Source organism: Rhineura floridana, chromosome 2 (assembly GCF_030035675.1).
Source record: "Rhineura floridana isolate rRhiFlo1 chromosome 2, rRhiFlo1.hap2, whole genome shotgun sequence".
Lineage (NCBI taxonomy): Eukaryota > Metazoa > Chordata > Lepidosauria > Squamata > Rhineuridae > Rhineura > Rhineura floridana.
The window spans coordinates 9,197,695-9,216,459 of record NC_084481.1 but is presented as its reverse complement, the minus strand read 5'-3'; the positions used below and the strand labels follow the sequence as shown (position 1 = coordinate 9,216,459).

The 18,765-nt window shown below is 42.1% G+C and overlaps 1 protein-coding gene across 4 annotated transcripts in view; it reads left to right on the top strand.

The window, feature by feature from the left end:
- The window catches only part of BARD1 (BRCA1 associated RING domain 1), a 56,418-nt gene that overhangs the window by 19,813 nt on the left and 17,840 nt on the right, over window positions 1-18,765 (top strand). For all 4 annotated transcript variants that reach the window (XM_061607696.1, XM_061607699.1, XM_061607697.1 and 1 more), the window contains 3 exons: window positions 209-1,215; window positions 13,954-14,034; window positions 16,259-16,431. In XM_061607696.1, coding sequence (XP_061463680.1) covers window positions 209-1,215; window positions 13,954-14,034; window positions 16,259-16,431 — 1,261 coding nt within the window. The remainder of the gene's footprint in view (window positions 1-208; window positions 1,216-13,953; window positions 14,035-16,258; window positions 16,432-18,765) is intronic.

Sequence of the window (18,765 nt, the reverse complement as noted above, 5' to 3'; positions counted from 1 at the left end):
AAACTAGCCCAAAATTGATCAATTGATTTTGGGGGTATGGAAGAGCATTTCATTCATGCAAGCTCTCGCTTTCAGTCGAAAGTGGGATGGCCCACAACTAGTTTATCACCTCAGTGTTACAGATTACTTTGAGTTAAAGCAGACCACGCATTGGTTTTTTTCAGTTTTAATGGGTTTTCTTTTTTCTTTACACAATTTCTTCTGCCAGGTTCAGGAGAGAATTTGTCTGTCTCAGGAGACATGGCTTGTGAGGCAGGAACTAAGAAACAGCAAATAAAAATGTGGTTCAGTCCTCGTAGTAGGAAGATGAGATTCACTCTAAAGAAGAGACCAGGCAAGACAGAACAGGCAGTGAAGGGCAAGGATTGCCAGCCTCCTCTCCAAACTTCCAACTATGACTTTATTCCCTCCCCTCCTCATCAAGAACCTTTCAGAGAGCAAAAGAAACCCCATCCAAAATGCAAGAAGCAGTTGAGGAAAAAGACTTTAGCAGACATCAACAAACACTGGGGATTGCTTGGGGGAAGACAGAAAAACATCAGTGGACATGCCGAAGAGGACTCAAGTGAAATCAAAGCAAAGGCGGTGTCATTTTGCAGCCGGTCGTTAGTTATCCCCAGTCCAGACCTAAAAAGCACGTTAGGACCCAAGTCTATAATGGGAGCAGAGCTCACACAGGATGAGAATGAACTCGGTGTGGATGGCGTTGCATCTGTGAAACCCACCGAGAATAGGAGAAGTGATAGCTTGTCTGGTGCATGTAATGTTGCTGAGGAAAGCATGACTTCTGAAGAGTGCCTCCCTTCCATGGGGGAAATTGCGCCAGTAAAGCGTGGAAGGCCACAAAACGGATCTCCCACTCCTTTATGTAAACGTCCCAGAAGGAAAGAGCAGAGCAGTCCTGGGAATCTAACACTGTTGAAGGAGTCCCCAAGGCCACCACCCAAAGCTTCCCTTGGTGCAACTTCTCCCACCCTTGACTGTGTAAGGGCTTCTCCATCTACACCAACTGCTAGCTCTTTACCAGCGTTGAGAAACTCTGAAGACTTCCAGTGTGCACATAGCCGAATAACTTCAGAAACAGCACCTCTGACGGATAATCCTTCTCAGAAACAGGCGCAGCAAACGGAGTCTTTCTCCAGGAAATCTCCCAATAACCTGTCAGCCAAGAGAAATCATAAGGGGGAGACTCTACTCCACATTGCATCCATAGAGGTAGGATAAGCTTTCTGTGAGTTCTGAGAGCAATGTAAATACTTTGTTTCTTTTTTTATATAGCAATATGTGCATGTGGTATGTTCAGGTAAAGTTTATATACTGCAAGGATTCAAGGGGGGGGGACTAGTGATCACATGGCATTTAATGCACCCCCTCCATCCCTGTTTCCTGAATAGGGTATCCCAACTCATATAGAGGTTGTGGGGCTGCACCCACCATCCCTACTTCAATGTTTGCACCCTGGCTGTCCCTCTAACTCCCCCAGGTTGAGTCGGAAGGTCCGAACTGGGATTCTAAGTCCATTCAAATGATGGTGCTTACAAGTCTCCCTGCAGTCAGGAATCTAAATTATGCAGGGCTCCTGATCCCAGGGAGGCTTGTAATTGCGGAAGGGGTAGGTTTGGTGCAAGTGCATGCAGGGAAGTTTGGAGCAGCACTGATGCACATGTCCTCTGAGTTGAGACTGATGCCTCAACAGGGCTAATACTTTGAACAGATCTGGCCTGGAGGGAGAGGGAAGAAACCGTTGCCCCCATCTGTGATCATCTGGCACTTTGACTCACTTCTTAAACCCAATTTGCATAAAAAGGTTCAGCATGCATTGCTTTCCCAGCATTCCATATTAAGGGTGTGTTGATTTTGGAGGATTCGTAATCCAAGACGTAGCTTGGTGCGTGAGAAGAATGGGACAACTTAGTAGCTGTAGCTCCCAAAGCAAGAATAGATGTCCATTCTGGAGACACATACTTTCCTCTAACTGAAGAAGCCCCATCTGTCTTCACAGGAACTGTCTGAATGAATTTAGTGTGACTGCTTCGCAGTAAATATACATGTGGATTTTAGCATAAGTAGCTATTTGTCTTCCTTTCACTCTTCAAGTAAGTACAGCATTTCTGAAACCAAAGCGTTTCACTTTAAATAGAACGGGAAGCTGGCATGTTATTGCATACTAATTCCCTATCTGAAATCCCTGATATTTAATTAGTCATTGGGGGACAAAATTGTATTGATGAGAGTGCTTCTGCTTGGAGGAAATTGCTGTTCCTTCACTGAAACCAGCATTTTCTTCATTAAAATGCCATGTGGCAACTATCCCTGGACTTTTTCCACAGGGATATTTGTAAAGGAGATGTTGAGCTAGGTTGTTCTGAAAAAACTCACTTAGCTTAGCAGTTTTCTTCTAATGAGAGTCTGTTTCCTTCAGATTTACAATATGTTTGTATATTTTAAGGAAGCAAGTAGTTCTGGTGGGAGTGAGGAATGAGAGCAATTCTATTATTCCAATATTCAGCCTTCTTTTGGAGGGGGTGGAATTCACATGAACTTAGGTGACAAATTAATTTTGTAAATCAGGAACAAAACTGGGTTGAGGTTAAGATCAGCCAAAGGTTCTCTTCTTGGCTGACTTTGGATGCGTCCCTTCATATTTCTAAATTCTTCACTTGTAACAGTAGTAGAAGGCCTTTCTGCTTAGGACTGTTCAGAGGTTACTTTGACTGCAGAGAAGGGGAGGTGGCATTGTGATCCTACCTCCTCCCACATACATGTGGGACTGCTTTATTTAATTATTTTAGGTCAGTTTTTGTTGAGACTTTTTGCTGGGACCTTTAGAAACAGAACTGACACAATAGCTGCAGATGATTCCTGAAACCGTCAGGATTGGAAATGAACTGTTAACATAGTATGCTTGGTTTAACTTATGATTTGAAGACCAAGAGTTTTCAGACTGGATCTTACAGCAACCCAGTGAGCGCCAATCTGGAAACAAGAGTGAAGCCTTGCAGAAGAGGAGTCTTTTACCATGCTTGCTTGGGATTTGTATCACAGACATGCTGGAACAACGAATGGCTGGGGAATTGCTTCTGTGCTAGTAGAACCTTTTCCCTATGTAGTCCCTAGTTTTATTCCTGCCAGAGGCCAGGCTGCTGTTGGTCTGCTGGAACTGGTTCAAAAGCTAGCTGTTGCCAAAAGCCTGTTACCAAATTAATAGGAGCATTGCAAGAACCTTTGGACTGGATGGGGAGTAGGCAACATGGTGCCCTCCAGATGATGCTGAACTATGACACCCATCAGCCCAGACCATTGGGCATGCTGGCTGGGGCTAATGCGAGGTGGAGTCCAACCGCATCTGAAGATATGCCTTTGCTATCCCTGTTCGAGCAGAGAACCCCCGGAAGCAAGGGTAAGGAACCTCTTTCAACCTGTGAGGGCTGCATTCCCTCCTGGCTAACCTTCTGGGGACTACATGCCAGCAGTGGGCAGGGTCAATACAAAAAGGTGGCAGGACTACCTCCCACATGCTCACTCACTTTCTTTCATTCATGCATTCATAAACATCCGTGGGCATACGCATTCCCACACAGAACACTTACCCAGGCTCTCACTTGCTCCTCCCTGCTTCCCATAGGAATTAAGATTTCCAGGAAGGGAAAACAAGAGTTGCAACAAAGAGTTTATTAAATCTCCTGCCCTTAAAGACAATAATAAACGAGATGGCTCTTTTTGTACAATATGAGTTACTGAATACTATCCCAGAAATGAAGGAGAATGAGGCACCAGCAATGAGTCAAAGGTGGCTGGAGAGAAAAGGCAGAGCAAGGGGCGGGAGGAGGCGGAGAGAAGGGCAGTGAGCCAAAAGTTCAGGAATGAGGAGAGGTGGCAGGAGGGGTGTGTGTGTGTCTGTCTACCTTTAGTGTGCTTAGAAAAGGGGTAGGCGGAAGACTCCTCAACAGTAGATTAAGTCCAAGAGCAGGGAGGGCCAGGCATTCCCAGGCCATGGGAGGGGCGTGCACTGGACAGGGGTGTGAAATTACAGGGCTAGAGATGTGAAGGCCAAGGAAAAAATGGGGAAAATTAGGGGGGAAGCTGGTGTCTCCCCTATTTTTCTGGTTTTCTCTGTTTTTTGCCCCCAACTTGTTTGGGGGTGTATGGAGGGGAAACAGAAAAAAATGGGGGGGAATGAAAAAAAACCCCAAACCCATGATTTTCCCTGATTTTTTCCCCCAGGACTTCACATCTCTACACAGGGCCCAAATGAGGGCATCCATCCAAAAGTTCCAAGAGTTGGACAGAGTGTCTGCCAGCAGCAAGGCTCAAAAACAATTATATATATGGAATCATAGAGTAGTAGAGTTGGAAGGGGGTATCATATCTCCCCTCGGTCTTCTGAAGGCTAAACATGCCCAGTTCTTTCAGTCTCTCCTCATAAGGCTTTGTTTCCAGTCCTGATCATCCTCGTTGCCCTCCTCTGAACCCGTTCCAGTTTGTCTGCATCCTTCTTAAAGTGTGGTATCCAGAACTAGATGCAGTACTCGATATGAGGCCTAACCAGTGCTGAATACAGTGGAACCAATACTTCATGCGATTTGGAAACTATACTTCTGTTAATGCAGCCTAAAATAACATTTGCCTTTTTTGCAGCCACATCACACTGTTGGCTCATATTCAACTTGTGATCAACAACAATCCCAAGATCCTTCTCGCATGTAGTATTGCTGAGCCAAGTATCCCCCATCTTATAAGTCTGCATTTGGTTTCTTTTTCCTAGGTGTAGAACTTTGCACTTGTCCCTGTTAAATATCATTCTATTGTTTTCGACCCAGAGCTCCCGCCTATCAAGATCCCTTTGAATTTTGTTTCTGTCTTCCAAGGTATTGGCTATCTCCCCAATTTTGTCTCATCTGCAAATTTGATAAGCATTCCCTGCACCTCATCCAAGTCATTAATATGTTGAAGAGCAATATGAGACTGAGTCCTGCGGTACCCTGCTCGTTCTTTCAGTCTCTCCTTGTAGGGCTTTGTTTCCAGTCTCCTGATCATCCTTGTTGCCCTCCTCTGAACCTGTTCCAGTTTGTCTGCATCTGTCTTAAAGTGTGGTGTCCAGAAACGGATGTATTACTCAATGTGAGGCCTAACCAGTGCCAAATAGATGAGAACTGTTACTTCATTTGGAAACTATACTTTTGTTAACACCTTTTTTAAGGAAAAGGTTTGTGGCCACCAGTAGTGGCTGGCTATTAAGCCGCATCCAAAATTGTGGATTCCCTGTTGCGTGGAACACAATTTTGGCATTACTGATTAGAAAACTCTCTGGTATGACACACGTATCGTACATAGAACAAAATTGTACTGATATTTAACCACGTGCCTGGTTTCTGCTGCAATAAAGGAGTTGGTTTTGGAGGTTTAATAGTCATGGAAGGAAATCCAGGTGCCCCTCTGGATTAACCAGCAAGCATGGTTGTTTTTTTCTTTCCTAGAATTTTTCGCATTGAGGTTTTCTGAATATCTTATCCAATCATGTTTGTCAATTTGTCAATGTAATGGAAACAGTCTTGCGGAAGGGTTGGTGAGAATTACGCTTAATTCTTCTGGGACTTCATTAGTTATCGGATAAATCCATATTATTTTCATTAGGTTGTGGGACTTAATACACCAAACTTAATGAAAGTTAAATGAGTTGTACATTTTGGACTCTTAAAAGAGAGGATTAACAACATAGGCATTTAAAATTAAGTGTATTATGTTGTTCCAGATCATTCTAAACCAGAATTGCAGGAAGGTCTTTCCCATTTTACTACTTTGACACTCATAATAAACATCCTAAAAGCACATTGGCTCTGAAAAAGGATCCTAGAGTTAGATTAGTTTGCAGCTGAAATGCATTAATAAATTGAAACAAATGTAGCCATTTGCCAAGTAAATTGGAATCTATGTTTTTTTTTATTACTCACCATACTCATTAAAGGTAGAATAAAACTAGTTAAATACAAATAACAACCTCTTGTACTTCTTGGGGTGAAAATAATCTAAGATAGTTGGATAAGCTTTCTGTCACAATCTTAGTCAATTTTAATTATCTAAGTGTTATGCCATAATTATTTAATAGTGTTTGTCTGATGAGAATAATGGATTCGTTTTTTCATGTATGACTTTGCTGTAGGGCTCTAAGTTAAAGAAAATCTATAACCTTCCTTCGTGAATTCTTTTTCATGCAATATTAATTTTTGCAAGCATTTTCCTACTTTGCAGTACAGTTTGTTTATGTAACTCCTCTTCTCTTCTGGTATACAACATTTGGATCAACTGTCCAAAACAGGCATTTGAATGGGGTTCACTAGGCAATTGTTGGCCATCCTGAATCATAGTTCTCTTAAACCAAAAAGGTGGAAAGTTGATAACATGAGCTCACAGTGGATACTTATGAAAAAATATTTTAGCTATCCTCAGAGTCAATTCACAAGTTATGAGGATCAAGTTATGAGAAGCAATGAAAATGAATATGTAAGTGACTTGTGCTTTTTCACAGTGGGCAAAGAGTACTAGAATAGCTTGCTTCTTACAGTAATATCTAATGTATTTGAAGGCTGAGTACCATTTAAGTGGATGTTATCATTTTTAGGCCACTGTGTGCCAAAACAAGACAGTGAGTTACAATTTTAGTCTTTTTTTGGGATCAAAGCAGCATCCAATAGGTACCTTATCTATAAAAGGAGCAGAAGGCCTATAAATGTAACATAGCAGTCATTCCCAGACACTGATGTTTACTTCCCATAATCTTATGCACTCCGCTCCACCCCCCACAATATTTACTTTCATTTGAGGATGAGTTGACTGCCTTCTGGGGTGTTTCTAATAAACTTCAAAATGTCGAGTGTAATTCCCCGCCCCCCAACTGTTAATGAGGATGTGAACTGAAACCAAGCATGAGATCTTCTCTTGCTATAGACACATACACTATTTTCAATTGTACTCTAGACAGATTAAGAATTGATTTAGCTAATACAATGTACTTTCCCTACCCCAAAATAAGACAATAACTGCCCCTGATCCATTTCTAAAAACATTCCCTGCTTGTGTTCATAATCAGGAGCACGAGTGACCAAAATACTTGAACTACCTCATCCCCTCCTGAAAACCCTGACCCCTTACCCATTGCACCCTTCTCCCTCCCCTCCCCCCAGCTTATCTTGTGGTGGTGTCAGGCTTCCATTCCTCCATGGCATCTTGAATGCTGCAACAGCAACATCAAATTGTCCTTCTCTAGGGTGCTTATTGCCCATAGTTACTGAGGAAACTTGGAGAACTATATTTCCCATGGTGCCTGGGATATCTACCTTCTCAGCATTCAAGGTTCCATAGAGGATGGAAGAAATGCAGGTAGATTGTTGGGGAACAAGGAAGCTCTAGTGGTGGGATCTGCATTCCAGCAAATTCATAATCCAGGTCCATGTTGGGGCCTGTGCTTTGTCTTAGAATGAAATCAGGGTTTGTTTGAACTTGTAAGTTTGCAATGATGATCCTCTGAATGCTGAGCTTTAGTGCTGTCACTAGTTGGAGGTTAACCCAACCGACCTGCCATCACAATGGTGTCCATTTATTGTCTTGTTCTCACGAGACCAACCATTCACCAGCCTGGTGTCCTCCAGTTGTTTTGGTCAACAGCTCCCAATCCCAACCAACACGGCCATGTGAGGGCATCTGGAGTGCATCAAACCACCTCATTTCTGACATTTTGACAGGTACTTCATTATTACCAGTGGCTTATCAGAAAGCTGTGGGGCAATGTGGGGTGGTTGCTAGACAACCATGCCACTTCTCTTTTAGTTACTTTGTTCATTGGTTTTTACTGTGGATCTCCTGCTTAGAACAACCAGGGAGAGCCACAAAAACATGAGGGGATGCTCAGTGCTGGGAATGAAGAGGATGAAAGCCATGGGGAGGGAGAGCCATGTGAACAGTGGGCTATCAAATAACTGCCTGTATCATTTCAGTTTCTAGCAAGCATTGTCTGTGCCAGACAAAAACCTGATGCACATTTTCCTTGTTGATTTGAATTTTAACATGCGTAATATACTCCTATGCTAAAGAAGCTGAATATAGTTCATGGAGCTGGTTGAAGATGCAGAGCTGAAAAGGGATGGTTTCTGTGAATGCTCTGCAGCTTTTTGGCCACTGCTGATTTTTTTCTGAAAACAACAGACAGAGGAAGTGTATATGACTCATGCTTCTGGGTCACATCTGAAGGAGTAGATGTGTCTTCTCCTGATGTGAAGGCGGAATATTCATTTGCTGCCTCCCAAATGTGATGTGGAAAGCACTCTTGTCATTGCGTCTGCAGAACAGCCACAATAGCCCTTAATTTAAACTTTAATTTCATGTTACTTTTTTCAAACTCAAGACTGCAAACAGCTTTTCTAATGCATCCTCTAACCAAACAGACAGTACAGACACATTCTTGTGTTTTTGAAGGCTTATTTTGTGTCAGCTCTTCACTGAGACAGCAGTGTCGGTGGGGGTGCAGGCAGGGCTGGAGATTCCTTGGTAATTGCCAGGCCGTAAGTCCTCAGCCAGCAGCTTGGCTATAAATCTGCCAGGCTAGCAAGGAGGAAGCAAGATAAGGGCAGAGGCCGTTCAAAGCTTACATGCCAAGCCAGAAATCCAGAAGAGACGTCAGTGAAGGTCCGGGTCTAGTTTGCCGAGAGATCAGTGCAAGTCAAGGTTCAGGGGATAGGAAGACACACAGTGGTCACACCTGACGTTGTAGTCAGCAACAAGCTGAAGCCAAGGTTTGTCTTTTAAGGAGCAGGTTTGTCAGCAGGTGTGAGCCATCAGCGTTTTGGCCTTAAGTGGACAGGCCTGCCCCTTTTCTGCCTGACCTTCTGTTGTCTACGTTCTGCAGGTGAGCGGGGAGTCTCCTGTTCACTGTCTGCGTCTGGCTGAAGGGCTTCAGCTGTGTCTGGGGTGCTCTGCAGCTGAGGGGGAGAAGGAGCTGGGTTCTCAAGAGTTTCTTCCATTTCTCCTTCTGGGTCTGCTGCTTCTGGGTCTGCTGCTGTTACTCCCGAGTCATCCTCGTCTGATGAGTCCTCTGACGGGGCCATGACATTTTGTTTGAATGTTAACTGCTAGCGGAATAGTCCCATTTTCAGGTTAGATGACACAAGATGTGTGTGTGGGTTTTATATCATTTTCAGAAAAGAAGCTCCTGTTTGTTGTTGTAGGCTTTGAGAGGCAATCTATTCATAATGCATGCATTTTTTTCCCATTTGTGCACCTGTAAAAATATTTTGATCTTCCTATCAGTATTTCCTTGGTGTAAAAAATGAAAATAGAATATCAATGAATGTGCATCTGGAGAATATATATCAACACTGCAATCCAGAGAGCTATTTTATGTGAGCCTAGGGGATTATTTGCACCAATTGGAACCTTCAACAGCCTACTCCATACCACATCAGAAACTTTTTCAAACCGACTTGTCTGGCCTATATACACAGCTATAAGGTGTTTTTTAAAATTCAGCAGTGGGTCCAAAAGGCTGTGAAATGCAACATGCAGTCTGTGACATTTTTCTGCAAATGTATGCAAGATGAGTAAAGCAACTAGTTATGACAGTACTTGGTGATAGCAATGCTTGGAGAACAGTATGATGTTAATTTTAACAACAGTAGTGGGAGAGAGATCTTGTCTCTCTGTTGTCTCAGTTAAGCTATAAACAAATAGAATCAGGTTTGCATAGAAATCACAAACTCTACTCCTTGTGTGTCTTGACCTGTTGGCCCCCCCACTTACATTCCCCCATTCCCAACTATTGTATATATGAGCCAGTTGATGCTACACTGGATGCATCTGATGAACTCAGCTCTAGTCAATGAAAGCTTGATTGATTGATTGATTGATTGATTGCACTTGTACACTGCCCCATAGCCGAAGCTCTCTGGGCGGTTTACAGCAATCAAAAACATTAAAACAAATATACAATTTAAAACACATATATTAAACACAATTTTAAAATTTAAAACAATATTAAAACAATTTCACAATGCCACAAATCTGTTAGTTTAAGGTGCCACATTGATATTGTTAATATTAGGTTTACGCTTAGTTTCTCTTGATTCCTGTTTTCCACATACCAAGGAACTTGTATCTTTTGCCGAAGGATGGATAACAGCCAGCTCTTACGTTTCCAGAGATGGGCAATTGACCATTGTTTTTCTTGTTCTAGTAGGGCCATGATGCAGCCTGATAATATGCATAGCACCTAAATGAGCCTCATTTGAATGTCTGTTACCTCCTCCCCCATTCCATCTTGAGACTAAGACCAAATGCAGACTCTGTGGGTTAATCATCAGCCAAATTAAATTTTGTCTCCCACCCCCAAATTGGTCTGTTTACCATCTAGTCAGCTGAAGAGTTCTGGAGAACTCAAAGGCTTGCACACTGTTTTGTGACATTTTGGTTGGCGTAATAAAGGTATTGCCCTGATAAAGGTATTGCCCTGGCATCATACTCTACAGCTACTCATTTGGAATTCAATTCTCTGAATTGTGGCCACAGTATTTAGTGCTAACCAGGGTTGTGAGGCACCTTTGAATAAAATAATTCCTATGTGTGCATAATGTTTCAGATATGACTAGGTTAATTTATTAATAGCACATTTTAAAACTAAAGATTTTCACTTGCAATATTTTATTTGAAATGGAGATAAAGCATGGGCAGAAGGCAAGTCATGCAATCAATATTTCCCTTAACAAAGCCCCCCCATACCCCCATGTAAAGCCTCTTCAGGCAGCCATGGAGACTTAGGCTGCAATCCAGTACATGTCTACTCAGATGTAAGCTCCATTTGGTTCAATGGGACTTGTTCCCATGTAAGTGTGTATTGGAAAGCAGCCTTACTAAGTATTGTGGGCTGCGTTATAGGGGCCTATGGGGGAAGGGGATAACCTAGGACCATGTACCAGGAGGCCTTCCACTTGTGCAGCCATTGAAAGCAAACAATGATGAAATTGCAAGTCACTTTTGATTCTACACAAGACTTTCAGAAAGATAAGTTACAGGAATACCCCGCATTAACGTACGCAATGGGTCCAGAGCGAGTACGTAAACCAAAAATGTACTTAAAGTGAAGCACTACCTTTTTTCACTTATCGATGCATGTACTGCACTGCAATGATATACGGGCATAACTGATGTAAATAACTGATGTAAATAACTGAACGCAGTGAAAACAGTACTTACTGTACGCACGTTTGTAGTTGGAAACTGATCGGGCGGTGGCGTCATGCCATTAAGTGTCCGTTCTTGCGAAGTGAGCGTACATAAACAGGGGAATGGTGCTACTGTAAATACATCTGTACTCGCGAGTGTCTGTAAAGTGAAGGTCCGTATAGCGGGGTATTCCTGTATAAAACTCATGAAGGGATATTTATTTCATAAAGTTAGTTTAGTGTCTCCTATATGCTTTTGAAGCTCCTTTTAGTATGATCAAGGTGAGGAGGCTGCATGAAATCCCTCTCTACCTTCTTCTCTGACCGTAAACTCATTTGCTCTATATGGAAAGGATCTCCCGGGGACTTTTCCCATCAGTTTTTTTTGGTTGTTGCTGCAACTACATCTGTATTAATTTCCCACCACATTTACGATATTTGCATGTTGCTTTATTTTTTATTTATTGAAAATATTTTAACCTCCCTTTATCAAAAGGTTTAGGGTGGTGTACAAAAAGTGTGAAGTTTTTTAAAAATTGTGCAACATGTAAATGCAATTTCAGACTAACAAATAAGCATTTTTTGAAAGGCAAGACCAAAAAAAACACCAAAATTTACTCAACAGCTGAAAACACAATTCTCCAAATACGTGTTATCAGAGTAATATGCCCGATAATCCTGTATGGTAGACTGCTGCTATATGATGATGATGATGCTTTTATAAAGTACCTAAACTTTTCTAAGTGCTGTATAGTCATTAAAATATAAGGCATGCTTACAATTCAATAGATGTAATACTAATGGAAGGGGGAAGGAAGAAGAAAGATAATGGAGCATTATCAACCCATACTGCAGACAAGTGAAGAGGACTTGAGTCTGAGATGTAGTGAATTCATTTTCAGCTCACTTTTTCTTAGCCAGTACATAAAGCATTTTAAAAAGACTGATGTGATTTTTAAAAATTAAATGTAGGGGACATCTTTAGAAGGTTTTCACTTATTTGATCAGTGGTCATCATAGGTGGGAAGCCTATATGTTGCCGCTCACCTCTTGCTATCTTATGTCATGTGGAGAACTCCTGGAACTAGAGACTAGGTGGCAGAGGTGGTCTGTTGCACTGGAACGCAAAAGTCATCCCTTGAAAATGCAGTTGTTATCCTTTTTAGTTTCCCTTTCTGTGCTTCAGTTTATCATGAGACTATTTTGTTCTGTTATCACAGGGATGGAAATGAAATTATTTTGGTAAAGTAGCTGCCACTAAGATAAGCGGCGCAGGCGTCTCAGTGTGGATAGTTTCTGTTGAATACTTCAGTGACTGTCTTGTCCCCTCTTCCTGTATTTTTAATTGTACAATCCGACTCATTGCATGACGTGTGCAGACAATTTTGTGGGCATTCTGGATTGGTTAGGAGACGAATGCTTAATTGTAGGAGAAACATTCTCAGTAAAATGACAGTTGATTTTAACTTGGTGAATGATAAATTTATGCTAGCGTATCCAGTTAGAATTCTGAATTATTGGAACTGTCAGGTGTGACTTTAGGCTGATGAATGTTTCAGACCATCAGCTGGGGCTGTTAGGAGGGGGAGGGTTATAGTCCAAAACATCTGGAGAGCACCAGGTAGGCAAAGGGGGCAATACATGTTTAACATGCAAACCAAACAGTAAAATACAGACTGTTCTTCCTCCCCAGTTAATGATTTTGTTCAGTTTTCAAAAATTAGAACATCTTCTTCCTTCAGACAAGCTTCACTTTGTGCAAGCTTCTGTTCTCATGTGAAGGGAAATTGCAGCAGGGAACTCAGGTTCTTGGCTTGGGGCTCCTGTGTAAGCATCAGATGGAGAGGAAGGCTGTTTAAAGAGCTCTCTATCCCCAAGCCGAGCTCCAAGGGAATTCTCTGTGGCCTGCCTGCTTTTAGCCTCTCACAGCTTCGTTCCCAGAAAACACACCCTTCCTCTTATCTTCCCGCTCCCTTGTGCTTGCTGTCTCTCGCATGACAAGAGTATATACCACCTGTCAAGAGTTTCATGGTTCCAGGGCCTTCCCTGAATCCCCATTTCAAGTCCTGGCCACTTCAGTCCATGCAGCTCATTATTCAGCAAGTGTATTTCTAGACCACTGGTGCCAAACTTTTTGGCAAGTGCACCATAAATCAAGTTTGAAGTATGGAATTTACTGCCCTTCTTCTATAGTAAGCCCTGTCAGCATTTCCCCCCCTCTCTAGATAGTGGAGCATCTCCTCTTTCGTCCATGAGGTGCAGCATCCTTGGTACCCGACAGTTTACATCCTTTCACCAGCAAGTGATTTGTCCAATCAAATATACTTTTCATTTACTGTAGTATAGAGGGGCAATGTTATTTACTAAATACAAAAAAGAGGAAGTGAATAAGTTACAAAGATAACTTCTTATATTGCTTACAAATGTGGTCATAAGGGGGCAATTATAAGTAATTATGTATAATTCGTCCATTGTTTGGTGGAGGAGATAATATCTATTATTTCCCCAGGAATTCCAGTGTCACTTTCTCACTTTCCATTATATGCAAAAGAGTTTTCAGCAATTCACTTCTAGGAGTTCATTAAAGTGTATCTTCCTAATACACTTTCCATATTAACCTTCTGCTTATTTTTTTACTGGAATTTTTATTTTCTTCCAGATTGGTGCTTCCTACTGTTTATACATTTCTGTGTTGTATTTTCTTGAGAAATTATATGCTGTAGACTGCTCTCTTCCTTTCCTCCAGGGGGATCTTTCTGCTGTTAAGCACTTGCTGAAAAGTGGAGCAGATCCCAATGCTAAAGATTATGCTGGATGGACTCCATTGGTAAATATCAAGTTTTCTTAATGTGTTCAATTTTCATTCCACCTCACATTTATTTTCTGGCTCTATATTGCACTTCAAATGGAAAAAGTGGCTTTACCACATATCATATGGAAAGCGGGATTGGATCAAGATGAAGGAGGTGTGAAAATTGGAGGGAGAAACAGCAATAATTTAAGATATGCAGACGATACCATACTACTAGCAGAAACCAGTAATGATTTGAAACGAATGCTGATGAAAGTTAAAGAGGAAAGCCCAAAAGCAGGACTACAGCTGAACGTCAAAAAGACTAAAGTGATGACAACAGAAGATTTATGCAACTTTACAGTTGACAGTGAGAACATTGAACTTGTCAAGGAGTATCAATACCTTGGCACAGTCATTAACCGAAATGAAGACAATAGTCAAGAAATCAGAAGAAGGCTAGGACTGGGGAGGGCAGCTGTGAGAGAACTAGAAAAGGTCCTCAAATGTAAAAATGTATCACTGAACACTAAAGTCAGGATCATTCAGACCATGGTATTCCCGATCTCTATGTATGGATGTGAAAGTTGGACAGTGAAAAAGGCGGATAATTGGGTGTTAGAACAAATTAAACCAGAACTATCACTAGAAGCTAAAATGATGAAACTGAGGTTATCATACTTTGGACACATGAGAAGACATGATTCACTAGAAAAGACAATAATGCTGGGAAAACCAGAAGGGAGTAGAAAAAGAGGAAGGCCAAACAAGAGATGGATTGATTCCATAAAGGAAGCCACAGACCTGAACGTACAAGATCTGAACAGGGTGGTTCATGACAGATGCTCTTGGAGGTCACTGATTCATAGGGCCGCCATAAGTCGTAATCGACTTGAAGGCACATAACAACAACAGTTCTAGTGAACCAGCAGTTTAGAGCATAGGGCACAGCAGGTACTTTTCTTTTAGGCTAATTAGCATGGTTCCTATAATTCACAGCCCATGCTGGTCCCAGAGGTACTCCTTCAGTCTCTGGTATAGCCAGAGGTTTGAAGTGGATAGGGAACCCACACATGGTGAAGACAGTAGCTCATGTGGACTTTGAGACCTTGTGTGTGTTGGATACACATCCATTCCCCTTCAAGACTAGCATGTGATCTGTTGTGGAATAAGCATTCCTGGACTATGGTCGACTTCGAAAGATAAATAGGGGTAGTCAGCTCCAGTTCACAGAGTGTTATGGCACAATAGAGACTTTGAATCTACTTCCTACTACAAGATTCTCTACTACGTTTGGAGTACAGGCTACAACAGACTGCAGGGACACCCTCGCTGCCATCTTGGGTGATGGTAGGCATGCACGCACATCCCACTAGCACACTGACATTGCAACGTGGGAGGTAGATGGGGCAGACAGGCCTATTTGCGTCTGTGTCTCCTGCATGGAAGGGTGTTTCCTGTGAGGGTGGAGCTCCCACTCTGCGATCCATGGCAGCATTGAGTCTCTGGACCCCACAACCTGATGCTGGGGTGGGTCACGGAGCAGGAGCTCCACCCTCCCAGCCTAAGGAGGGGACCCCAGTACACTCTTAAAATTTGAAATGTGCCCACAGGTTTATTGTTATATGCATGAGCCTCTGGCTGCTATGTTCCCTACCCAGGGAGGAGTTAAAATCCATGAAACTGGCTTGTTTTAAGTAGCCTTCTCTCAACTAATCATAGTCTAGATTCAGACATAACACTTGATAATTGAAAGCTTCCAAACCTCTTCCCCACTTCCTTCTCCTTCTGGCTGGGAGGACGATCAGGCAAGTATGAAGATCACTGCAGCAACTTTCCCGTAACCAGAAACCATGTTAATGACTTAGCATTAACATTCAAACAAGGCCAATGTCTGTGCCAGCTGATATCCTTCTATACTGCATTTTCAGACTCAAGGGAAATAGAGTTTAGAAGTAGTTTGTGTTCATCATTGCTAGCTGTGAAAATCCTTTTATGATGGATGCTGTATTAAAATGACTTCACTTTGTACTGCCAGACTGAGCTCATTCACATACCTTTCCCATCATCCATATAACAAAGATCCCTAGAACTGATGAATTTTAATGGTTGCAAGCTTCTTTTGGAGTAAATGTAGTAATTTTTTAAATTCCTTTGAGTAATTCTCGTGCATTGCCATGGAGATCAAGACTCACTTTTTAATTGTGCAGATTCTTAATGCTTTCTCCTGTATTTTGCTTTTATCCAATTCAACATTTAGCATGAAGCTTGCAATCATGGGCATAAGGAAGTAGTAGAGATACTATTGCAACATGGAGCACTCCTGAATGCTACAGGGTATCAAAATGATTTGCCACTTCACGATGCTGTCAAGAATGGACATACAAGCATTGTTGAGCTGTTGCTTTTGCATGGAGCTTCTCGAGATACAGTGTGAGTAGCTATGAAGAGTATTTATCTCTAAAACGAACGAGTGAAGGTATGCTATTGGGTCCTCAAAACACTGAGTTAGCTAAACCTGAGGTCTAGTGCTTATTGTCGCTTCTTATCTGACCTTGCTGGGGTGTACGATGCTGTTTGAGTCTGTCTGTCTGTGCTGTTGCAAGGCTCTGTGCATTTGCAAGTGCCTGCTCCATGCAAGCCAAGCTCTTCAAAGAACAATCTGGCTATTTTAAGAGCATCTGGTCTTCTGATGTCTTAAAAATGTGCTCACTCTCTTCTAGAGTGTTTATATAAATTGTTTTGTTATTACTGTTGTATGCTCCTTCAGTTGTCAATTGTGGTAAACAGTATGGTCTGGAAAAGTTTCAAATATAGGTTTTGAAACTACTTCCCTCCATGGCTTTGTTAGTGACAATGACCAGTCAACTTTTGGCAACACATACACAAACGCTCAGTGCCCCATTTCTTATTAGTGGCCAGGAAATAACTATTTGACAATGCTTCTAAATACCATATGTAAATGATGAAAGTGTAGCATGCTCAGAGGCTATTCCTCTTTCTCTCTCAGCTGGCCAAAGTCCCCTGAACCACTTCTGAAACTGGCTGTAAGGCCTTTAGAAGTTAGCATGTATTTATTGGTCACGAATTTACTGACAGAGTTGTAAGTGTGTGTGTGCATGCAAAGATTTGTATTTGAAGATGATTTCAGGTCTTAAAAATATTTTGAAGATGAAGGGTAGGCCTAGAAATTGCATCATCACTGTAGCAACTTAGAGAATACTAGGGTTAGGGTGCTTCCCTTCTGCTCGCCAACCCCCACTCGCTAACCCCAAGGCAACCCCATTCCCCTTGCCAACCTGCATGCACCATCCGTTCCTCTATCACCGCTGCCCCGTGCCTCCCTGGACAAACAGCACACCTCGGCCACACCCCGGACTCCTTCCCTGAAAAAACTCTGCCATTGCGTAGGCTGCACACTGGCCTCCTGCCCCACCCGCTGACCCAGGCTGTTGCTGCCACTGTGTAAAAGCTGCCTGTTTGCCTGTCAAAGCTGCTGCCACCGTCGCCTTGCTTGTCTGCCATGGTGGATAGTGGTGGGCAGTGGAAGCTGCGTGAAGGTGGGGGGGAAGCATTCACACTGCAATTTGCAGTGCCACCTGGTTGTGGCACTACACAGCATGATGCTTACATTTTCATGTATATAAGATATAAACAATGATGCAAAGAAGTAAGTCTCATGTGTACAACACCACTTTGGCTTGTGTCCCTTGGAACGGCAGCCCTTCATGCAACAAACTTGTGACCAATTTAGAATGCTGTTCAGATAAAGGTAAAATAAATGTATTCGGCTTACCTAAGCTCTTTAATGCACCTGAAGTAGCTCTTTGGATCCCAAGCAGTATATAAAATGAATGGTATGCAAGTGTTAAGCAAGTACATCTTGTTTTCTATGGGAAAAACAAACTGTATGTTTGGACATTTAAATGAAGAGAAAAAAGATTATTCTCCCCTTCCCCCCTTTCTTGGAAGCGAGTGTTTGTTCTGAAGGCAGGTAATGTGTTCCTCTGGGAATCTCCAATATTTATTAGTTACAGTCCCACTTACTCACCCTTTTTTCCAACTAGCAGAGATGTGACGCTACAAATGGGAAATATTATATGGATCAGTGGACCTATTAATTGCCCTGTTGGCCTAGTTAATTTTTTTAAAGTTAAATCTCCTGCACATAGCTAATTCATATTTTATAGCTTTTTTAAAATGTGTTTGCTCCCTTGAATTTCCTGTCTGTCTTGCTTCACAGCCAGCCAAGTGACGTGAAAAATTAGTTCTCTGTGTTTGCAATTTCAGTTGTTCATAAAGGCTTTCACTCAAATGGACTCTCTTGCCAGTTTTTGCCCCATGCACAATACACTTAACATTAGTAAAAGCTGTCCTGCTCCTTTATTTCTTAACAAAGAATGATGGGCTTCATCCAGTATAAGTCTGAATTTAAACATAGGCCATTGGGAACAGTTATTTAGGAATAGATAGTGCTTTTAGTAGCACATCTGAAAAAAGTGTCTCTTTCCTTTGCTAGGAAACTTACTGACAGTCCATTCTTGCTATGGTCATTGTCACCAGACTGCATATCATAATTTCATATATCATTTAACCCTGGGACCAGAAATTAAATTCCTGACAATCCTAGCTCTTGCTTAAAAAGGGGGGAGGGAGCATGTTTCTAGCCTCTCATGGGCATCGACTTTCATCTGCTTGTGTTATAGTTGATGCTGAGTTACTGTGTGAGGAATGTTGTAAGGATCTTCCGTGAAGTGGTTTGGGTCC